This window comes from Bombina bombina, chromosome 3 (genome assembly GCF_027579735.1).
Source record: "Bombina bombina isolate aBomBom1 chromosome 3, aBomBom1.pri, whole genome shotgun sequence".
In the NCBI taxonomy this organism is placed as follows: domain Eukaryota; kingdom Metazoa; phylum Chordata; class Amphibia; order Anura; family Bombinatoridae; genus Bombina; species Bombina bombina.
Window position 1 is genome coordinate 1,183,496,806 of NC_069501.1, and position 25,520 is coordinate 1,183,522,325.

The 25,520-nt window shown below is 37.2% G+C and overlaps 1 protein-coding gene across 1 annotated transcript in view; it reads left to right on the top strand.

Moving 5' to 3' along the window:
- Window positions 1–7,070: 7,070 nt before the first annotated feature.
- GPR83 (G protein-coupled receptor 83) overlaps window positions 7,071–25,520 on the top strand; it is a 149,812-nt gene continuing 131,362 nt past the window's right edge. The window contains exon 1 of the mRNA XM_053705068.1: window positions 7,071–7,457. Coding sequence (XP_053561043.1) covers window positions 7,071–7,457 — 387 coding nt within the window. The remainder of the gene's footprint in view (window positions 7,458–25,520) is intronic.

Here is a 25,520-nt window from a genome sequence, read left to right on the forward strand (position 1 = left end):
TAAAAATGTGTTTTAAAACGTTTGCTGGCATGTTTAATCGTTTTTTAACATATGTTTGGTGATAAAACTTATTGGGGCCTAAGTTTTTTCCACATGGCTGGCTTAAATTTTGCATAGAAACAGTTAACTGAAGCTTCCCACTGTTGGCTGTGGCAGTTTGTTGTGTCTGTTTTTAAAAACGTCTATGTCATTTTTTTTTATTTTTATTTATTTTTTTTATCTGTTTTTTGCATTAAGGGGTTAATCATCCATTTGCAAGTGGGTGCAATGCTCTGTTACCTTATTACATGTACTGTAAAAATTTCGTTTGTTTTACTGCCTTTTTTTCACTGTTTTTCAAATTTTGACAAAATTTGTTTCTCTTAAAGGCACAGTAACGTTTTATATATTTGCTTGTTAACTTGATTTAAAGTGTTTTCCAAGCTTACTAGTCTCATTATTAGTCTGTTCTAACATGTCTGACATAGAGGAAGCTCTGTGTTCATTATGTTTTAAAGTCATGGTGGAACCCCATCTTAGAATGTGTACCAGATGTACTGATTTCATGTTAAACAATAAAGATCATTTTTTGTCTTTAAAAACATTATCACCAGAGGATTCTGTCGTGGGGGTAGTTATGCCGACTAACTCTCCCCACGTGTCAGACCTTTTGACTCCCGCTTTAGGGACTCACGCTCAAATGGCGCCAAGTACATCAAGGGCACCCATAGCGTTTCTTTTACCAGGGGATTCTGTCGAGGGGAAAGTTATGCCGACTAACTCTCCCCACGTGTCAGACCCTTTGACTCCCGCTTCAGGGACTCACGCTCAAATGGCGCCAAGTACATCAAGGGCGCCCATAGCGTTTATTTTACAAGACATGGCAAAGGTGGTGAATAATATTCTGGCAGCAGTATTAGTCAGACTACCTGAAATTAAAGGAAAGCAGTTAGCTCTGGGGGTAGATACAGAGCATACAGACGCTTTAAGAACCATGTATGATACTACCTCACAATATGCTTAGTCTGTGGGTGATTTTTTTTTTTTGACTCAGGGAAGATGATTTAACCTGATTCTGATATTTCTACATTTAAAATTTATGCTTGAGAACCTCCACTTGTTGCTCAGGGAGGCTTTGGCTGCTCTGAATGAATGTGTACAATCGCAGGGCCAGAGAAATTGTGTAGACTGGATAAATAATATGCAGTGCCGGTGTGTACTGATGTTTTTCCAATACCTAAAGAGGTTTACTAAAAATTTTTTAATAAGGAATGGGATAGACCAGGTGGGCCGTTCTCTTCCCCTCCTATTTTTTAGAAGATGGTTTTCTAATAGTTACCACCACACGGGACTTCTGGCAGACAGTTCCTAAGGTGGAGAGAAGAGTTTCTACTCTAGCTAAGCGTACCACTACCTCTGACGAGGACAGTTGTGCTTTTTAGATCCAATGGATAAAAAATGTTTATTCAACAGGGTTTTATCCTGCAGCCCCTTGCATACATTGCTTCTGTCACTGCTGCTGCGGCGTTCTGGGTTGAGTCTCTTGATGAGGCTTTACAGTTAAGCGACTCCATTGGATGAATATATTTGACAAGCTTATGCTAGCCAATTCCTTTGTTTTCTGATGCCTTGTTCATTTGACTAGACTAACGGCTAAGAATTCTGTTTTTTACTATACTGGCGCGCAGAGCGCTATGGCTTATATCATGGTCAGCTGTCGTGACTTTAATAAATAAGCTACTTAACTTCCCTTCAAGGGGCAGACCCTATTCGGGCCTGGTTTGAAGGAGATTATTGCTTATATCACTGGAGGAAAAGGTCATGCCCTTCCTCAGGATAGGTCTAAATCAAGGGCAAAAAAAAAAAAAAAAAAAAAAAAAAAGTCTAATTTTCGTACCTTTTAAAAACTTCAGGGCAGGTGTGGCATCCTCTTCCTCTAAGGCAAAACAAGAGGGAATTTTTGCTCAGTCCAAGGCGGTCTGGAGACAATCGGACCTGGAACAAAGATAAGCAGGCCAAGGAGCCTGCTGCTGCCTCTAAGGCAGCATGAAGGAACGGACCCCTATCCGGTAACGGATCCTATAGGGGGCAGACTTTCATTCTTTGCCCAGGCGTGGGCAAGAGATGCCCAGGATCCCTAGGCATTGGAATTTATATCCCAGAGATATCTTCTGGATTTCAAAGATTCCCCCCCCAAAAAAGGGGAGATTTCGCCTTTCACAATTATCTGCAAACCAGATAAAGAAGGAGGCATTCTTACATTGTGTACGAGATCCATCCAGTTCCAAGAGAGGAACAGGGACAGAGTTTTTACTCAAATCTGTTTGTGGTTCCCAAGGAGAGGGAACCTTCAGACCTATTTTGGATCTAAAGATCTTAAACAAATTCCTCAGAATTCCGTCATTTAAGATGGAAACTATTCGTACCATCTTAACTATGATCCAGGAGAGTCAATAGAGGACTACAATGGATTTGAAGGATGCTTATCCTCACATTGTGATGCATAAAGATCACCATCGTTTTTCAGGTTTGCCTTTCTAGACAGGCATTACCAGTTTGTAGCTCTTTCCTTTGGGATATCTACAGCCCCAAGAATCTTTATGGAGGTTCTGGGGTCGCTTTGGCGGTCCTTAGACCGCGGGGCATAGAAGTGGCCCCTTATTTAGACGACATCCTGATACAGGCGTCAAACATCCAAATTGCCCAGTCTCATACGGACGTAGTACTGGCATTTCTGAGATCACATGGGTGGAAAGTGAACAAGGAAAGAGTTCTCTATCCCCAATCTCAAGGGTTTCCCTCCTAGGGACTCTGATAGATTCTGTAGAAATGAAAATTTACCTGACGGAGTCCAGGTTGTCAAAGTTTCTAAATTTCTGCCGTGTTTTTTTTTTTTTCATCCCATCCGCGCCCTTCGGTGGCTCAGTACATGAATGAAATCGGCTTAATGGTAGCGGCAAGGGACATAGTACCGTTTGCACGTCTACATTTCAGACCGCTGCAACTATGCATGCTCAGTCAGAGGAACGGGGATTACACAGATTTGTCCCCCTGTTAAACCTGGACCAAGAGACCAGAGATTCTCTTCTCTGGTGACTATGTCGGGTCCATCTGTCCAAGGGTATGACCTTCCACAGGTCAGATGGGACAATTGTTACAATAGATGCCAGCCTTTTAGGTTGGGATGCAGTCTGGAACTCCCTGAAGGCTCAGGGATAGTGGACTTAGGAGGAGACCCTCCTTCTAATAAATATTCTGGAACTGGGAGTGATATTCCATGCTCTTCAGACTTGGCCTCAGTTAGCAACTCTGAGGTACATCATACTCAGTCGGACAATATACACGACTGTGGCTTACATCAGCCATCAAGGGGGAACAGAAGTTCCCTAGCGATGTTAGAAGTCTTACAATAATTCACTGGACAGAGACTCACTCTTGTCTATCAGCTATCCATATCCCAGGTGTTGAGAACTGGGAGGGGGATTTTCTAAGTCGTCAGACTTTTCTTCCGGGGGAGTGGGATTTCCTCCGGAGGTCAAGACCAAGCAGGAGAAGGCTTTGGTGTTTTTGACAGCGCCTGCGTAGCCACGCAGGACCTGGTATGCAGATCTGGTGGACATGTCATCCTTTCCATCACGGTCTCTGCTTCTGAGACAGGTCCCTCTACCTCAGGGTCCTTTCAACCATCTAAATAGAATCAATCTGAGATGGACTGCCTGGAGACTGAACGCTTGATGTTATCAAAGCATGGCTTCTCCGAGTCAGTCATTGATACCTTAATACAGACATGAAAGCCTGTCTCTAGGAAAATTGAACATAGATATGGTGTAAATATCTGATTGTTATGAATCCAAGGGTTACTCATGGAGTAAAGTCTGGATTCCCAGGATATTATCTTTTCTCCAAGATGTTTTTGAGAAAAGGGTTGTCAGCTAATTCCTTAAAAGGGGACAGATTTTTACTCTGTCTATTTTTTTGCACAAGCGTCTGGCAGGTATTCTAGACGTTCAGGCATTTGGTCAGGCTTTGGTTAGATCCAAGCCTGTGTTTAAAACTGTTGCTCCGCCATGGAGCTTAAACCTGATTCTTAAGGTTCTTCAAGAAGTTCCGTTTGAACCTTTTTTGTTCCATAGATATCAATCTTTATCTTGGAAAGTTCCTTTTGGGTAGCTAATTCCTCGACTCGTAGAGTCTCCAAGTTATCTGTGTTACAATGTGATTCTCCTTATCTGGTCCTTCGTACGGATAAGGTAGTCCTGCGTACCAACCTGGGTTTTTTCCTAAGGTATCTAACAAGTACATCACTCAAGAGATAGTTGTTCCATGCTTGTATCCTAATCCTTCCTCAAAGAAGGAACGTCTATTACACAATATTGGACGTGGTTTGTGCTTTAAAGTTTTACTTACAAGCTACTACGGTTTTCATCAAACGTTCACCTTGTTTGTTGTCTATTCTGGACAGAGGAGAGGTCAAAAGACTTCAGCAGCCTCTCTGTCTTTTTGGTTAAAAAGCATAATTCATTTAGCTTATGAGACTGCTGGACAGCAGCCTCCTGAAGGGATTACAGCTCATTCTACTAGAGCTGTGGTTTTAACTTGGGCCTTTTTTAAATGTGGCTTCTGTTGAACAGATTTACAAGACGGAGTCTTGGTCTGCGCTTCATACTTTTCAAATTTAACAAATTTGATACCTTGCTTCTTCGGAGGCTATTTTTGGGAGAAAGAGTTTTTACAGGCAGTGGTAACTTCCGTTTAAGTACCTGCCTTGTCCCTCCCATCATCCGTGTACTTTAGCTTTGGTATTGGTATTCCATAAGTAATGGATGATCCGTGGACTGGATACACTTAACAAGAGAAAACATAATTTATGCTTACCTGATAAATTTATTTCTCTTGTAGTGTATCCAGTCCACGGCCCGCCCTGTCACTTTAAGGCAGGTAATTTTTTCATTTGAACTACAGTCACCACTGCACCCTATGGTTTTTCCTTTCTCTGCATGTTTTCGGTCGAATGACTGAATATGGCAGTTAGGGGAGGAGCTATATAGCAGCTTTGCTGTGGGTGGACTCTTGCAGCTTCCTGTTGGGAAGGAGAATATATTCCATAAGTAATGGATGATCCGTGGACTGGATACACTACAAGAGAAATAAATTTATCAGGTAAGCATAAATTATGTTTTTAACAAGAATAAATGCTACGATTTTTACAAGAGCGGTGTTGTTTCTCCTCTTTTCTTTGAATTATATATGTATTTACAGTCATATAAACACATAAAGACATAAATATATACGTACCCAAATATAGAAATATATATAAGTGCATTAGAGCCTTTTGCCATTAAGCAGATGAAAACATGTAAAAACATGTTTATGCAATATCCATATTTAATAAAGTGTTATACTGCGTATTTACTGTAAATATTTCACATTCCAATGTGCTTTACATAGAGGATTATGGTCTAAGTATTTCTAAATAGATTTTATATATATATATATATATATATATATATATATATATATATATATATATGTCAGGGTTTTTCCCTGTTTTGTTTGCCATGTGCTGCTGGCAGCCATTTTACTCACCTCTCTTGCAGACTATGGTGCATTGTGGGGGATGTTGCTCATTTCCTGCACTTCCTTTTATGGCCAGACTGGTGTGCATCATCTGTGTGAGACAGAATGCAGTCTCAGAATTGTGATGTCATCACTTATTATTTAAAGGGCCTCTGTTCAGTATGCTTTGCCTTTGCGTTGTCTTAGACCTGTTTGTGAGAGCTCCTGTATATTACCTGGCTTTCTGATGTCCCTCCTGATTCCTGGCTTGTTCCTGACTCTGCTGTTTTCCTTGTTCCTGATTCCGGCTCGTCTGACTACTCGCTTTGGCTCCTGACTCGGCTCGTCTGACTATCAGCTCTGGTTTTTGATTCCTGGCTTGTTATTTGACTTGTGGACTTTTTATTATTTTTTGCTATTAATAAAGGTGTGATTCTCGTCTTATTCAAGATATAAATATATATTTAGAAATACAAAATATATATGTATAAATATTTAATTATGAATAAATAGAACATATTATGTTATGTAAAGAACATTGGAGTATGAAACATTCATATTTTCATGTCAGGTTAGCGCTAATGAATGTGTGATGGTGTTTTCGTGAGAGAGTGTGGTGTAAGGTTTTTTTCCCCACTTTTTTTTCTCAATAAAGAATATTTGAACTTTTGATTTTTGCACAAGTCAGGTTACTGCTAGAGCAAAATCAGTTTACTTTGAACTTGTAATACCAAAGCAATCCGACTTGCGCAAAAAGCTTAATCTAGCATAGTTTTCGCTAACTGGCTGATCTTTCAATATTGAAAGTAGATATCAAATACCTTATAGCTTATGATGCATTTATTTCAGGGATATTTAGGACAGAGAGAAATAGGGTAGTTTTAAAAGCACTTTGGGGAAAATTATTTTAGGGAACAATAATGCTTAAAACAAATATTATATTGATGTATTACACTGTATGATTTTTTTTATGAAAAAAACCCCCAAAACAATAAAAATAACTTAAAGAGTTAATTTAGCTTTATAAAGAAATAACATCTTTACTCTATACATAACATACTCTGGTTTTATCTCATTTGATTTTTAAGGTGATCTGTTTGGAGATTCTGACGTTTTTTTTATTTACATATTAATTTAGCGAAGCATTTATTTGATTTAGTATCAGCAAAGAGAAGAAAGGATAGCATGCAGAATGATAAACTGGTAATCAGAGACGTCAGAATTGAAAATGAGATTCAGCCCAATGAGAAGGGATTTTCTATAGCAGGATGTGTGGTATCAGTGCTCGCATGTGCTATAAATGTGCTGCTATGTATTGTAAGCCAGCTGAAAACTCTGCTTGATTGTCAAGGCTCACTACACAATGAACGACAGTCGCATGTTGATCGTCTTTGAAAATCTCCTAGTATTTATCAGTCATGAAGATCTCCTCTGAAACAAGCAGTGAATCTGATTCTGAGTTGTAATTTGTTTAGGAATAAAAATCTTTTGCCTTGATGTCTTTGCTTGTTACAAATGGAAATATCTTATTAGACATGGTACCTCACCAGCTTTGTTTTTTTTTGCTTTTTTTGAACAGCCTAACAAAAAGATCAGAAAGTTTGCATTACAATGCAAGTTTAAAGGATTCTTTTCAAATCCCTAATATAACTGGCTTTTTTACTTGGAATAATTACAGCCTGGCAGACTGGCAGAATTTTGTGGGAAAGAAAAGATATGGAGCTGAATCTCAGAATCCTATGGTGAAAGCTCTATTGATCGTGGCATATTGCTTTATTATAGTTTTCTCGCTTTTTGGGAATGTATTGGTCTGTCATGTTGTCATCAAAAATAAACGGATGCACTCTGCCACCAGCTTGTTCATAGTAAACCTTGCTGTGGCAGATATTTTAATCACTCTACTCAACACTCCGTTCACTTTGGTAAGGATGTGCTGGGACACAGGTGCATTTTAACTGTACTGTTATTAAGTCATACATTTTAAACCCATAGTTCTAATTTACAGAATCATCTGGAGATAGCTTAAAGTTAATTTCAATATTTAACCCCTTAACTACCATAGAGGACTATCATGCACTGTAAAGCAATGTCTTGCAGCCCTTTTGGAAAGTAAAGGGGTGGAAAAAAATATTACTTTATCTGTGCAGATATAGAATGACTTAGACATTGCCTGAGATTCACTAACAACTTTAAGAAATTTCAATTGTGAACAATCTCTTTAATTTATGTGTTACTGTGAGACTGATAGCAGTTTTCTTCAGCTATATTGAATTTTACTACACTTTTTCAAAAGTACCGTAGCAGAGCAGATTAAAAAAAAATAATAATCCTTTCCTGAGTTCAGGTAGATTGATTACAAGAATTTAGCTACGTTATCAGAACTCACAGAGGAACATTTAAAATGTGGATTTTTAGTGATATTTGATGGATGCAAATCAAATACATTACTTTAATTACGCTGCCTCTTAGTATAAAAAAAGAAATCAGATTGTTGTCCTTTTTGTGTGTTTTCTTTATTTAGATTTTGTAATATTTTCTTAGTTGGGTAAATTGGGATTTTCTATTCTTTTAACAGAAATACAATCAACAACAAAGCAGAGAAATATTTTTTATTTGTTTTTATTCTTCTTTTTTATTGACTTGCAATTCTTGTGCTAAAAATCCAACTATTTATATAAAATTCTATTTTACATTTTCCTTCAAAAAGACAGAGTTGGCTATTTAGATTTTAAGCTTCTTAGGATAACAGATAAAGTTTTGTGTAACTGCTGAGTCTAGAGGAGTAAATTGTGTCCTTTCTCAGGTTTATTGATTTTCTGTGACAAGTTAACCCTTGGCTACCATATAATGCAATTCCTGGCTTAGCAAAAAAGTTGTTGTCCCCTGGCAGTCAGATGGTTAATGGTGACTAAAGAGACTGCTGTATTTACAGTTAGCTTTGCTGATGAATTTAGCCCAAGGGATCCTATTAATTTGTCTAAAAGCTTAGACCATTGTTACTGTACTGATCAATAATGCCTTCATGGAAGCCTAAATACAAATTTAAATGACTTCTAGTCAGTGACGTAGTTTCTCAATTTCAGTCCTTAGCACTCCCCAAGACCAGATTTTTAGGATTACCTTTGGTGAGAGAAACTTTTCTTTCATTAATTCAGATATTTCATACAATTTTAAACAACTTTCCAATTTACTTGTATTTCCAATTATTTTGCTTCATTCTCTTAGTATCCTTTATTGAAGGAGCAGTAATGCACTAGTGGGAGCTAGCTGAGCACATCAGTAAGCCAATCATACAAGGTATATATGTGCAGCCATCAGTGGCTGAGCCTACTTAGGTATACTTTTCAGCAAATGATACCAAGAGAACTAAGCAAATTAGATAGTAGAAGTACAGTGCATAAAAAGCAAATGCTTTATAGGCATTTAAAGATTTCATGTTACTTGTGCAATTTGCAGGGTTTTGCAGTGTTAGAGCACTCCCAGGATATGCTCCTTGAAAGATTCTTGAGTATGTTAATTCTTGTTTCCTGTGCTGTGGATAATTATAGTCAGGTGTAAATTATCTTCTCCACTGAAACAAACATTTTATTGTTGTGCTATTATGCAATTTGAAGTATATGTACTTGACCCCGTTAAAGGGACAGTCAACTTAAAAAATGTATTGTTTAAAAAGATAGATAATCCCTTTATTATTTGCACAGCCAACATGGTTAGATTACTATACTTTTTACCTCTGTGATTACCTTGTATCTAAGAACAAAACAAACAGGAGCGAAAAATTCACTTGAAAACAACGCTCTGGGTGTCCTCAGTATGTTAGCACCTTATGCCAGAAAATGAGGATAAATAATATCGGTATATAACCCCAGTGGCGTCACTAGGGGGGGGCGGGGGGGGCGGGCCGCACCCGGGTGACACCCACCAGGGGGTGACACCAAAAAAAAAAAAAAAATTTTTTTTTTTTTTTTTTTTTTTTTTTTAATTTTATTGAAATTCAAAGAAATACAATGTTGAGATGCATAGATTTTTTTTTTATTAGAGGGGCTGGCATTTGTGAACATTGGTGGGACTGGGGAAGATGTAGACACACAATTTTTTTGCCCCTTGAGCCAGTGCTGCAATTTCAACAAATAGTTTTCCCGGCTGCTCCTAGCCTAAACCTGCCTGCCTATCTGTGCTCACTGCTCAGTGACATGTGGAGCAGTGGAGTCACTCACTGCTGTGCTGTCTCTCTAAACGGGAACTGGCAAATCATGAGGGGATACCTGGCACCTGACCGCATGACTGTTTGACACTGTCTTTAAAGTGAAGCAGCCACATATGATGCCCACCAGACCATTACGGTTACGGTACACTAAGTGCACACTGAACAGGTAGGAGGGCGGGCGGGGGTCTGGGGGTGGGCAGAGTGCAGAGCTGATTGGCCATAAGAAGCGGTAGGCACGCGGCCCGTGGCTGTGCACTGACAGACTTGGAACAGAGTCAGAGAGCAGAATTTTCATAGTTTGCACCTAAAACTTTTCTTTAGTGATTTATTTTTAGAGTGCTCTGTTTATCTTTCATTTGATGCTCTGCTGAGCCAGGGAGCAGCTCTAGGCATGAGCTTTATAATTAATGCAGTGCAGTTTACATATTTTGTATGTGTGTGTCTGAGTTTTTGTGTGTGTGTGTCTCAGTGTTTTTGTGTGTGTGTGTTTTTGTGTGTGTGTGTGTCTGAGTGTTTTTGTGTGTGTGTGTGTCTGAGTGTGTTTCCGAGTGTTTGTGTGTGCATCTGAGTATGTTTTAAGTGTGTCTGAGTGTTTGTATGTGTGTTTGCCTGTGTTTTTGTGTGTGTCTGCTTTCTGGGGGGGGGGGGGGGTGACACCATAACTTACCGCACCGGGTGACACCAACCCTAGTGACGCCACTGTATAACCCCATTTCAGAAAGTCCACTGAAACATATGAACTTAAAAGCCACAACAGTAAACAGGATAAATATGATCCCTAAAGAGCCCAAAAGCACCTGAGTCACATCACTAGGACAGTTGCCAGCACAGACCATCCAGACAGGATATCCGGTTAAAGGGCACTCCAGCCGGTATAGGTACTTCGACGTAATTCCTTTGTATTAAGGTAGCCCAACCGGTCAAACTAAGTGAAGGATCCTCTTGTTCAAAGTGGTAGCAATCCTGGGGGTAAAACGCGATTGGTTCCGGACTCCAGCATGGTCCTACGTCCTGACGTTCAGACGTCAAACACATCCGCCAATCAGGGTAGAGAGAGCATATGCAGCTATACGATCAGTGTTCAATCTCCAATAACAGCTCGATTACGGCTTAAAGGGACAGTCTACACCAGAATTTTTATTGTTTTAAAAGATAGATAATCCCTTTATTACCCATTCCCCAGTTTTGCATAACCAACACAGTTATAATAATATACTTTTAACCTCTGTGATTATCTTGTATCTAAGCCTCTGCAAACTGCCCCTTTTTTCAGTTCTTTACAGACTTGCAGTCTAGCCAATCAGTGCCTGCTCCCAGATAACTTCATGTGCACGAGCACAGTGTTATCTATATGAAATACGTGAACTAACTCCCTCTAGTGGTGAAAAACTGTTAAAATGCAATCTGAAAAGAGGTGGGCTTCAAGGTCTAAGAAATTAGCATATGGACCTCCTAGGTTAAGCTTTCAACTAAGAATACCAAGAGAACAAAGCAAAATTGGTGATAAAAGTAAATTGGAAAATTGTTTAAAATGACATGCTCTATCTGAATCATGAAAGTTTATTTTGGCCTAGACTGTCCCTTTAATTGCGGCTCAGTAGTGGCTCAATAATCTGGCAATCACCTGGAGGGTATTCAGACTTTGTCAGTCTGGCTTGAAATATCCAAAAAGTGAAGAGTGTGACAAGGACTGTAATTAAAAGCTCCTTCATTGAATACAAAGTTTAACAAAATGAGAGAGTGGAAGGCCATCTCCTATTATAAGCAAGCCCAAAAGAACAGCTATCTAAGCCTCTTTTGACAGCCCCCTGATCACATGACTTGCATTTTAGCTGTGATGTGCAGAACCCACGGGCATGAGCACAATGTTATCTATATGGCCCACATGAACTAACAGTCTCCTGTTGTGAAAAGCAAATAAAAAGCATGCGATTAAGAGGCTGTCTATAGTGGATTAGAAACAAGCAGACATTTTGAGGTTTAAATGTTATAAAGTATATTAGTATAACAATGTTGGTTGTGCAAAGCTGAGGAATGGGTATTAAAGGCGTTATCTAACTTTTTTTTAACAATAACAATTTTAGGGGTTTGTTAGAAGAAAAAAAAAACATTATTTTTTTTTTGGTATTTACAAGGAAAATTGTAAAATGTATACCTACCTACATAATCACCCAACAAGACTTTGAGTATAATGCCTCAAAGTAAAAACAAATGTAATTTATAAATATTGCACTGTATTTACTATTTGCAAGTTAGTCTATTGCAAGAGTGATGAGTCTATAGCACTACTGCACTCCACCTTTTGTTTCATTGGCTGCAATGGTACTGTTTATAAAGTATTATCCTGATCAATCCTTGCTTTATACCAGGAATTAAAGGGAGATGAAACCCCCAAAAATATTCTTTCATGGTTCAGAAAGAGCTTGTGATTTTAAAACAACTTTCCAATTTACTTCTATTAGCTAGTTTTGTTCTCTTGGTATCCTATGTTGAAAAACATTCATAGGTAGGCTCAAGAGCTGCTGCACATATATGCTTCATGTTATTGGCTCACCCAGTGTGTTAACTAGCTCCCAGTAGTGCATTGCTGCTGCTTCTTCAACAAAAGACTCCAAGAGAATGAAGCAAATTAGATAAAGGAATTAAATTGGAAAGTTGTTGATATGCATAATTTTATGGTTTTAAAATAACTGTAAATGTTTCTTTAATGTCCATTTAACGGATATGTATTTTAAAAAAAAAATGCAGAGAGGATTATCACCTTTTTTGGTTCCCAATCTGTAAAAGGTTTGCCACTCCTGATCTGTTGAATTAGTCTTGGACACTTTTTTTAGATTATCATGTTGGTCCACTAGGAGGTGCTACAGTCAACAAAGTATTCCACAGTGTTTCAGAAAAACATGCACATAACCTGTGAAGTGAGCAGGTGTCAATCATCTCTTGTTGAAAATAGCACCTATTGGTTTTAGGGAATAATCTAAGTATTGTATGTAATATAGTGTGCAAGTTACACTTATACTAGAATCAAGTGTAGATATATAAAGATGGTTCTCTTAGTGTTGCACAGTTTAAAAGAAATAACAGGAGCACGATGAGTAATTAGCATTCATGTATTCACAATCAATGACTGAATCTGATCCATGTGTCAAAGATGAGATTTGAGACACAGCTACAAGTGAAATACATGGAATAGGATTTGAAGAAAAAAAATACTAATCCTATTTGTAGTTGGGCTAAAAGCCCCTGTCCAAGTGCTGAACTTGCTTTCAAACAAACAGAAGGTTCAAATCCCAAGAGGGGAGTCATTGAGCTAAAATGAATAGCGTTTGATCACATATGATAACTTAGTGTTTAATACTTTTTTTTTTACTTTGTGTTAAAAAGGATCATTCTAGCACAATACTTTGACTTAGCATTATTCTCTTTCTGCAGTTTAAAGGGGCATGAAAGTCAGTTTTTTTTTTATAATTTAGTATACAATTTAGAAACAAAAAATCTAATTTATTTGATTATGAAATTATTCTTGTTAAAAAACAGATAGGTTGGCTGCAGCGCACTTTATTGCAGCAGTTTAGATGAATACTTTTCACAGTGTTATATCATTTGCATGTGCACTAGATGACAGCAGTGTTTGCTGCCATGTATTGCTCCAGACACATTCTTGCTACCTACCTAGGTATACTTTTCAACAAAGAATATCACAAGAATTAAGCAAATTTGATAAAAGAAGAAAATCTAAAAAAAAATTAAATTATTTAAAAGACAATGTTGGGTTTGGTTTTCAGGTTTCTTTAACTATAGCAACATAGAAGACATAAACTGTTTACAATTAGAGACTGTAATTATTATTTTTTGTTTTTTAAAGGACCTTTCAGTATTGAATACTGCCTGCTAAATGTTATTTTTTAGAAATTGCTACTAGAATGTATTTATTTTACCTAAAAAATAAGGATTCCTACCCTTATTATAAAACTATAAACCACTATGGAATGTGACTCATTGAACCTGATTTCATATAATCTATTCATTAAATTGAAACATTGTATAGTTCACTTGCATTCTATAGCCCACGACCATTGTTTGCAACAAAACCATAATATGTACATTGCTGAAATGCTATAGGTATGATAACCCAGAACTTCTTATGTGCTTGGTATTTTATGGATCATTTATGGGTCACAAATCCCTTTTTCATGAAATATGCAAACCAATAAAGCAGATATAAGTAAGATGACCTGCATGCTTTGTATTTACAAATTCAGTATGCATTGTTGATAAACACACGGCTATAGAGATCCATATCCTATTGATCTCTGCAACTTTTGCTCCATGGGTTAATCCTGCAGTTACTAAAATCGAACGCTTACAAAATGACTGACATAAATTTAATCCATATCAAACTGAGCACTATCATTAAAGTAAAAATAACTTTCACAATTCTAAAATGATCATATTTCCATCTGACTACAGCAATACAACCAAACATATATAACCTGGAACCTTGTTATCCAAGAACTGCCTCTGATATAGTGGACTAATAGGGAAATGTAATAATGATTATCATGTTTGGTGTAAACCGTAGTTTAATAGGACTTTTGATATGTACAGTATACACATATTCTATTTTAAAGAACCACAACAGCAATCTTGCTAAAATTAACTTTCACAGCATTTCTCTTTAAAATCTACATACAACCAAACCCAGAAAAAAATCATTCTACATCAGAGCTTAATTTTTTAACTTAAATTTTATAATTATTTTACATTTCTAAAAGCATTGAATCCTGATAGAATATAAAACCTTCTAAAAGGAATAGGAGTTTTTTTTAAATACATTGCTTCCATTGAAAAGTGTGATTATTAAAAGGGACATTCCAGCCAAAATGGGAATCCACACAGGTGCATTTCAGTTTTGAATAGAAACATTTTTATAATATACATGTATTAGCAAAAATGCTTCTAATAAAAGCTATATCTGTTTCAAATGTGTATTTAAGTATGCACCGTGCAGCAGCATTTTAAACACAACACTTGCTTAGAGAGCCTAAGGTGATTGTACCATCTGGTAATTACTCAATTTGTTAATTGCTGACATGATACAAGCCCCACTGGAGCTCTGAGCAGCTGCAGTATTTAAAATGCTGGTGCATTGAGAATATCTAGCTATGCTTCACATGCACATGCAGAGAAAAATGTTAACACTAAAGCAGTGATAGCTTTTACTAAAAGCATTTTTGCCACTACATTTATATTGCAAATATGTTTCTATTCATAGATGTGATTCATCTATATGCAGTTAAATTTTGACCGGAATATCCCTTTAATATATAGGAAATGTTATTAACTGTTCTGTTGCTGTAACATTAAAATGTTGCCACTTTGCACAGACCAACATTCTGTCTCAGAATCCATTTCTCATTTGCTATTAAAAGCAGTCAGATATTAAGCAGCCAAACAGAGGCTGAATAACTTTAAGGGTCATAAAATCCATTTTTTTCTTTCCTGATTCAGATAGAGCGTACAATTTAAACAAGTTTCCAATTTACTTGCATGTACTGAATCACAAAAGAAAGAATTAGAATTTCGTGTTATTTAATGTCTCCTGTAGCCTATGTAGAATCATCAAGGAACTGATGATCTAAAGCTCTCTCCTCTGATGAGGTCCCTGAAACAATGTTATAAAGACAAATTTTAGCTTAAGAGCTGTTCATCTAGCAATGCCGGGATATAGTTGTGAAAGAGAGACACTTACATTGCAAGATAATACTCAAAAAAGTCCTCAATTTTTTTGTATATTTTATTTCTACACCAGCAAGTTTTTCATCATCAAGCCTTAAAGTGAGATATGGGCTTTGATTAGGTGGCTTCAAGTGAAATCATATTCAATTTCTATTTAAACTAAGAAGCATGATTTATAGTGCAGTTTGTGGGCTACATAGACATCTATAGATGAATAATTTGCTATTTCATTAGTGGGATGTAAGCAATGGCAATTATCTGTGACCCTTCTACTGTATATGGTTCCTAAATATACATCTAGGACGAAGTATGAAAAATTATCATCAGACTTTTTTTTATAAAAAAGAAAGAATTACCTGTGCAGACTACATACATCTGTTAAATAGTTGCCAGATAATTAAATTCAGTACAGCAAAGACATTGAATTTGTGTTTCATTTCAACCGTGGAATCTGCCATCAATGTATTTCATTCCATTAGCAATGTAGTTTCTCAAATCTAACTTTTCCCCCCGTAAAGAATTGTGTGACATAAACCTTTCATACATCTCATCAAGCTTTGTCCTTAAATTTCAACCATTGTGATTCACTATCTGAATTATCTTACAAACAAACATGATTGTGCCTGAGGTACTAAGATATGAAATGCAACTCAAAAATGCCCGCACGCTATTCATCTAAGACTGGCTTATGTGGAAATTTAGACTGATGTATAGCAGAATGCATTTTATTTGTGTGTGAGATGGACCTTTGACCTAATTCTCTGTTTATTAGGAATCAGTAAATTTACTGGGTATTGCTAATCATAGTGGTTAGAGCAACTGATTTTTACTATCAGTGCTCCAGTATAGATTTTTCTATAGGCATCTCAGGGTACCATACAAGATAGAGGCCCTGAACCCTCAGACTTTTTGCTGTGTCTACTAATATCTATAAGGTGTTCCTCTTAATAGTGAGTAATTAATTTTGAATTCAGATTTGTAAATAATGTTCTTAATTTATGATGTCATAAACTTGACCATCACAAAGCTTTTTTAAAAAAAACTATCGGCTAGATTAGGAGTCTTGCGTTGAGGTAAAAAAGCAGCGTTAACAGGTCCTAACGTTGCTTTTTTACGCCCGCTGCTATTACGAGTCTTGCAGGTTTAGGGGCACCGCACACTTCTTTGGCCTTACTGCAAAACGACTTAAGTAAACTTTGTAAAGTCTGTTTTCTATGGGACTTCCATAGCGCCGGTATTACGAGACTGTCCAGGGAGGCCAAGAAGTGAGCAGTACACCCTCTACTTCCAAGATCCCTAATGCATTCTAAAGTCAGTAGTTAAGAGTTTTATGGTACAACGCCGTAGCATAAAACTCTTAAAGGGACACTGTACCCAAAAAATCTATTTTGGGATTCAGATAGAGCATGCAATTTTAAGCAACTTTCTAATTTACTCCTATTATCATTTTTTCTTCGTTCTCTTGCTATCTTTATATGAAAAAGAAGGCATCTAAGCTTTTTTTCTTGGTTCAGCACTCTGGACAGCAGTTTTTGATTGGTGGATGAATTTATCCACCAATCAGCAAGGACAACCTAGGTTGTTCACCAAAAATGGGCCGGCATCTAAACTTACATTCTTGCATTTCAAATAAAGATACCAAGAGAATAAAGAACATTTGATAATAGGAGTAAATTAGAAAGTTGCTAAAAATTGCATGCTCTATCTGAATCACAAAATAATTTTTTTGGGTACAGTGTCCCTTTAACTAAAGTGCTAAAAAGTACACTAACACCCATAAACTACCTATTAACCCCTAAACCGAGGCCCTCCCGCATTGCTAACACTATAATAAAAATTTTAACCCCTAATCTGCCGCTCCGGACATCGCCGCCACTAAAACATATTAACCCCTAAACCGCCGCACTCCCGCCTCACAAACACTATTTAAATATTATTAACCCCTAATCTGCCGTCCCTAACTTTGCCGCCACCTACTTACATTTATTAACCCCTAATCTGCCGCCCCCTATGTCGCTGCCACTATACTAAATGTATTAACCCCTGAACCTATGTCTAACCCTAACCCCCCTAACTTAGATAGAATTACAATAAATCTAAATAAATAATAATATTACTACCTAAATAATTCCTATTTAAAACTAAATACTTATCTATAAAATAAACCCTAAGCTAGCTACAATATAACTAATAGTTACATTGTAGCTATCTTAGGGTTTATTTTTATTTTACAGGCAATTTGTATTTATTTTAACTAGGTAGAATAGTTATTAAATAGTTATTAACTATTTAATAACTACCTAGCTAAAATAAATACAAAAGTACCTGTAAAATAAAACCTAACCTAAGTTAAACTAACACTTAACACTACACTACAATTAAATAAATTAACTAAATTAAAAGCCTTTAAGTGATGTCATCCAAGATGGCGTCACTTAGAATTCTATCAGCCAATCGGAATCTATCAGCCAATCGGAATTAAGGTAGAAAAAATCCTTTTGCTGATGCAATCAGCCAATAGGATTGAGCTCACATTCTATTGGCTGTTCCAATCAGTCAATAGAATGCGAGCTCAATCCTATTGGCTGATTGGATCAGCCAATAGGATTGAACTTCAATCCTATTGGCTGATTGCATTAGCCAATAGGATTTTTTCTACCTTAATTCCGATTAGCTGATAGAAGTCTATTAACCAATCGGAATCTAATGGACACCACCTTGGATGAAGTCACTTAAAGGTACCGTCATTCAGTAAGAAGATTCCAGATGAAGAGGATGCTCTGCGTCGGATGTCTTGAAGATGGACCCGCTCTGCGTTGGAAGGATGAAGATAGAAGATGCCGTCTGGATGAAGACTTCTGACCGTCTGGAGGACCACTTCACCTGGCTTGGATGAAGACTTCTCCCAGCTTCGTTGAGGATGGATGTCCAGTCTTCAGAACTGTAAGTCGATCTTCAGGGGGTTAGTGTTAGGTTTTTTTTAAGGGTGTATTGGGTGGGTTTATTTTATAGGTTAGGGATTTGGGCTGCAATAGAGCTAAATGCCCTTTTAAGCGCAATGCCCATCCAAATACCCTTTTCAGGGCAATGGGCAGCTTAGGGTTTTATTTGGGGGGTTGGTTGTGTGGGTGGTGGGTTTTACTGTTGGGGGGGTTGTTTATATGTTTTTTTTTTACAGGTAAAAGAGCCGATTGGGGCAATGCCACGCAAGAGGCCCTTTTAAGGGCTATTGATAGTTTATTTTAGGCTAGTTTTTTTTTTGGGGGGGTGGGGTTATTTTGATAGGGCTATTAGATTAAGTGTAATTAGTTTAAAGATCTGTAATTTGGTGTTTGTTTTCTGTAATTTAGTGTTTGTTTTTTGTAATTTAGCTAATTTAATTTATTTAATTGTTTTTAATTTAGTTAATGTATTTAATTGTAGTGTAGTGTTAGTGTAACTTAGGTTAGGTTTTATTTTGCAGGTACTTTTGTATTTATTTTAGCTAGGCAGTTATTAAATAGTTAATAACTATTTAATAACTATTCTACCTAGTTATAATAAATACAAACTTGCCTGTGCAATAAAAATAAACCCTAAGCTAGATACAATGTAACTATTAGTTATATTGTAGCTAGTTTAGGGTTTATTTTATAGGTATTTAGTTTTAAATAGGAATTATTTAGCTAATAATATAAATTTTTATTTAGATTTATTTAAATTATATTTAAGTTAGGGGGTGTTAGGGTTAGACTTAGGTTTAGGGGTTAATACATTTTGTATAGTGGTGGCGACATTGGGGGGCAGATTAGGGGTTAATACATATAATGTAGGTGGCGGCGGTGTCTGAAGCGGCAGATTAGGGGTTAATAAATGTAGGTAGATTGCGGCGACATTGGGAGAGGGAGATTAGGGGTTAATAAATATAATGTAGGTGTTGCCGATGTTGAGGGGGGGCAGATTAGGGGTTAATAAGTATAATGTAGGTGGCGGCGGTGTCCAGAGCGGCAGATTAGGGGTTAATAAGAATAATGTAGGTGTCGGCGATGTCAGGGGCGGAAGGTTAGGGGTTATTAAGTGTAAGATTAGGGGTGTTTAGACTCGGGGTTCATGTTAGGGTGTTAAATGTAAACATAAATTTTATTTCCCCATAGGAATCAATGGGGCTGCGTTACTGAGATTTACGCTGCTTTTTTGCAGGTGTTAGACTTTTTCTCAGCTGGCTCTCCCCGTTGATTCCTATGAGGAAATCGCGCACGAGCACGTACAACCAGCTCACCGCTGACTTAAGCAGTGCTGGTATTGGAGTGTGGTAAGGAGCACAATTTTGCTGAACGCTCTCTTCTTGCCTTTTAACGCCGGGTTTGTAAAAACCTGTAATACCACCGCTGCAGGTAAGTGAGCGGTGAGAAACAAAAACTGCTAGTTAGCACCGCATAGCCTCTGACGCAAAACTCGTAATCTGGCCGTATGCTTTTTATGTTGGAGGGAATATTAAAACCTAGCAATTTTGTATTAGTAAACATATACTTTCCTAACTAAAAGGAAATACTAATGTGAACTTTTTCACCTGTGCTGGGGCTCCAAAAATATTTGCAGCCATCTTAAAGTGACATTAAACACTGAAATGGTACTATAACATGATAAATTGTATATAAAAAAGCTCTATAATATACTTTCAATATTTATTTTGTCCCCTTTTCCTGTAATTCCATTCTGAAATTGTGGGCTTTTCATTTCCTGTTAGAAATTGAATTGCAGAACACTGTTATATTCCACACAACCATTGGCTGCACACTATAGTGACCTATTTACTGTCCCTAATCTGATCTACCTCTGTACGACTCCAGAGTATCAGAGGTGATCCTAAAAAATGGTAGGGGATTGCTCACAGGTGAACAGCAATTAATGACGTTTCAGCCTATATCTCTCTTATCTGGTCTCAGCGCCAGTGAAGGGTCTTGTGACTTACCTTCATCCTTTCACCGAAGTTGTGTGGCCACTTACCTGATGTGAGACCTGGAGTCCCCATGTTTTTTTGTATATCCTGAGAGCCAGGATACATCAGAGTTACATATAGGAAATATCTTACTATATGCTTAAAAACATCCAATCCTTTGAAGCCACCCAGTAGCTATAGAACTTATAGAGCTTATCATCTGGTTCTATTTGGCCTAATGACAGATATGAGTTGATGCACATAGCACTGAAGTGGATGCACAACACTATGGAGCCCCAAAAGCATACCTCCCTTATTGGCCTTCTGCACGCCAGGGGGCTTGCCCTGTAGTTTGCCACTGTCCTCTTTGTGCGCTGTAACCTGGGGCGAGCCATGGAAATTGTGTTGCTTTGGAAGGTCGGAGTGGGCTGAAACATCTAGTGATATTTAGTGGCTATAATTGCTGTGGTGGTCTATAACACTATTTTTTTTTGCTTCTCATTTATTACAGGAACTTCCCACAGGGACACTTATTAGGACTTCAATGTCTGATGTGCCAGGTTGTGTATAGATAAGTGGGACATTGTGTATTGTTGTTATTTATATTTACTATCACTATATAGTTAATTGCCATTTTGCTGTTGATTGTGTGTGTTATGTACAAGATCATTTTTGTGACCTATAGGGCTGCATTTGCCCTCAAGATGAGAATTATTTTATAATATGTTAGCAATATAGCTTGTTAGTTATGTTACCTTGGCACAAAGTTTATTCCCCAAATGTACACTTTTACATGGTGCAATTTATAGGTGCATGTAAGGGTATTTTTTTGTATATATTGTCCGTATAATTTCTTTGAGTCATTGCTCACATTATACCATTTGCAGGCTATAGGGCTTAACAAAAAAAGTTTTATACGTGGAATATAGATGACTATTTTAGCAGCTTAGTGAGCCTAACAAATGCTTTTGTTTTGCTTATGTATATTTAGCACTCATGAGTACTTAGAGAATTAAATGTTCATAAAACCAAAGAGATGGTAATTGATTTTAGAAAAATAAAGTCTCCATCCCCTTTTTCTCTGAAAATTGAAGATTGCATAGTAAACAAAGTCTATAAATTCCTTGGCACATCTATTCAACATGATTTGAAATAGGATGTTAATATTTTGACTATAATAAAAAATTCTCAACAATGTTCGTTCATCAAAGCCGTTTTATCATCCCCTATTTTAACCTAATATAGTTCTGCTACATTATTATTAAAGGGGAAACTACACCGAATTGTGAGATCTGCGAAAAAAATCATTGGGTGTCAATTTAATTTCTCTTAAGGACATTAACTTTTCAAGGATGAACAAGAGTTGATTTTTTTTTTTTTATCTGATTTATCTCACCCTGGTCATTATTTTTTTAATCGTCTATCTTTTTATCATAGGTCTAGGTTGAGGATTTTACAAACTCGGACAAATTGTTTTCTGAATAGTTTTTTAACCCAGGCTATTAAAATAGCAAACAGTTATACTCCTCTTATTTCACTTTTGGTCCGATAAATTGCACTTTAGTCACTCCTTGTGAATATATTTGATGATTAGATTTTTTTACACCGCTAATTATATTTCTTGGTTTATTGTCATATGATACCTTTTGCACCACAAAGTATTCCTTGTATATACTTGGTGAATAAATGACTCTATTCTATTCTATTCTATGAGTACTTAGGTGTGCAACTAGATTTATTTCCCTTACAGGAGCTATTCTTATTATTTTTCTAATATCAGCTTCTATTTATTGTTATGATGTTCCTTGGAAACTGTAGAAGTTATGGATAAACTGTCAGCTTCAATTTATGAGCCTGTGTTATAGCGTTTTTTATTCCAGAAATTGAGCACATAGCTTAGAGTAGTGATGACGAACCTTTTTGACCCTGAGTGCCCAAACTGTAACAGGAAAGCAACTTCTTTCTCTCAAAGTGCCAACACTGCAATTAAACCTGAATACAGAGTTTTTTTTTTATTAGAAAACCACTTCATATAACTGTCTTAGCTAATTAATTGTTTTTGTTTCAAAATAAAAACACAATAAGAGAGGTTTCAAGAAATCAAACAACTTTTATTGAAAAAAAGTCTTGACCAATTCCCTGGCTTATTCACATTTAAGTAAAAAAAAAATCTGTAAATCTGTAACTTACATAGTGCAAACAAAGCATCATAGTTACCATAATTAAATATATGAAACATTAACAATCACATAAACACATAGGTGTAAGGCTTCCCATTGCTAAACATCAATTTATTGTAGTCTTCTAAAACAAACTACTTGGTTAAGCAACAAACTGGAAAAAGTAGATGTAAATAAACATATCTTAAATAACTCATAACCCCTTAACGACCAAGGACGTACGCCATAGGTCCTCAAAAAAAATACACTTAACGCCTGAGGACGTATGGCGTACGTCCTCGGTCTGGAAAGCAGCTGGAAGCGATCCTGCTAGCTTCCAGCTGCTTTCCGGTTATTGCAGTGATGCCTCAACATCGAGGCATCCTGCAATAACCCCCCTTGGCCATCCGATGCAGAGAGAGCCACTCTGTGGCCCTCTCTGCACCGGACATCGATGGCCGGTTTCGTTGGTGGGTGGGAGCCAGTCTGGGAGGCGGGTGGGCGGCCATCGATGGGCCGTATGATGTGGAGGGGGGCGGGATCGCCGGGTGCGCGCGGGCGTGCGCGCGAGTAGGAAGCGGGTGGGAACCGCTACACTACAGAAAAAGTATGTGAAAAAAGTTGCAATGAGGGGCAAAAAGATTGAAAGTATTTTCGATCTAAGAGATCTGGGGGTGGGGTGGGGGGTTGGTCTTTTGGGGGGGCAAGCTACACTACAGAACAATATTTATAAAAATAAAAAAAAACAAATATTTTACTATAAACTGGGTACTGGCAGACAGCTGCCAGTACCAAAGATGGCTACTAATAAGTTAGAGGGGATGGTTAAAGAGCTGTCTGGGGGGTATCAGGGAGGTTGGGGGCTAAGGGGGGATCCTCCAGAGCAGCATATGTAAATATGCCTTTTTAAAAATTTTTTTTTATCAAGGATAGCTTTTTTTTTAGTACTGGCAGACTTTCTGCCAGTACTTAACATGGCAGGGACAATTGTGGGGTGGGGGAGGGAAGAGAGCTGTTTGGGAGGGATCAGGGGGTGTAATGTGTCAGGTGGGAGGCTGATCTCTACACTAAAGCTAAAATTAACCCTGCAAGCTCCCTACATGCTACCTAATTAACCCCTTCACTGCTAGCCATAATACATGTGTGATGCGCAGCGGCATTTAGTGGCCTTCTAATTACCAAAAAGCAACGCCAAAGCCATATAAGTCTGCTATTTCTGAAGAAAGGGGATCCCAGAGAAGCATTTACAACCATTTGTGCCATAATTGCACAAGCTGTTTGTAAATGATTTCCGTGAGAAACCTAAAATTGTGAAAAATGTAACTTTTTTTTTTAATTATTCGCATTTGGCGGTGAAATGGTGGCATGAAATATACAAAAATGGGCCTAGATCAATACTTAGGGTTGTCTACTACACTACAATAAAGCTAAAATTAACCCTACAAGCTCCCTACATGCTCCCTAATTAACCCCTTCATTGCTGGGCATAATACACGTGTGGTGCGCAGTGGCATTTAGCGGCCTTCTAATTACCAAAAAGCAACACCAAATCCATATATGTCTGCTATTTATGAAAAAAGGGGATCACAGAGAAGCATTTACAACCATTTGTGCCATAATTGCACAAGCTGTTTGTAAATAAATTCAGTGAGAAACCTAAAGTTTGTAACAAAATGTGTGAAAAAGTGAAGAATTTTTTTTATTTGATCGCATTTGATGGTGAAATGGTGGCATGAAATATACCAAAATGGGCCTAGATCAATACTTTGGGATGTCTTCTAAAAAAAAATATATACATGTCAAGGGATATTCAGGAATCCTAGAAGATATCAGTGTTCCAACGTAACTAGCGCTAAGTTTGAAAAAAAGTGGTTTGGAAATAGCAAAGTGCTACTTGTATTTATTGCCCTATAACTTGCAAAAAAAGCAAAGAACATGTAAACATTGTGTATTTCTAAACTCAGGACAAAATTTGGAAACTATTTAGCATGGGTGTTTTTTGGTGGTTGTAGATGTGTAACAAATTTTGGGGGTCAAAGTTAGAAAAAGTGTGTTTTTTTCCATTTTTTCCTCATATTTTATATTTTTTTTTATAGTAAATTATAAGATATGATGAAAATAATGGTATCTTTAGAAAGTCCATTTAATGGCGAGAAAAACGGTATATAATATGTGTGGGTACAGTAAATGAGTAAGAGGAAAATTACAGCTAAACACAAACACTGCAGAAATGTAAAAATAGCCTTGGTCCCAAACGGTCAGAAAATGGAAAAGTGCTGTGGTCATTAAGGGGTTAAAGGACAGTCAAGTAAAAAAAAAACAAAAAAAAAAAACTTTCATGATTTAAATAAGGCATGCAATTTTAAACAACTTTCCAATTTACGTTTATTACCAATTTTGCTTTGTTCTCTTGGTATTCTTAGTTGAAAGCTAAATCTAGGAGGTATATATGCTAATTTCTTAGACCTTGAAGGCCACCTCTAATCTGAAAGCATTTTGACAGTTTTTCACCACTAGAGGGCGTTAGTTCATGTGTTTCATATAGATAACATTGAGCTCAGGCACATGAAGCTCCTAAGAGCAAGCACTGATTGGCTAAAAATGGAAGACACTCAAAAGAACTGAAATAAGGGGGCAGTTTGCAGATAATAGATCAGTAAATCTGCTGCTTATAAAGTGCAGACATAGCATCATAGTTAACTGTGGCCAGAAAACAAAATTCATTTGGAAATGATAATTACATTTGCACAGTAATACAGCATCATACCAAAAAATCTCCGGTGTCCACATGACTCACAGTACTCGGCCAACACAGTAAGGGCCAGGCAAAATTCATGCTTGAATGTAAGCTTAGGAGCCGGACCATTTTTGTTCAGCACCTGGATAGTGCCTGCTGATTGGTGGCTAAAACGCTACCCAGGGTGGTGAACTAAAGATTAAATATACAAACTCGGACTCACAA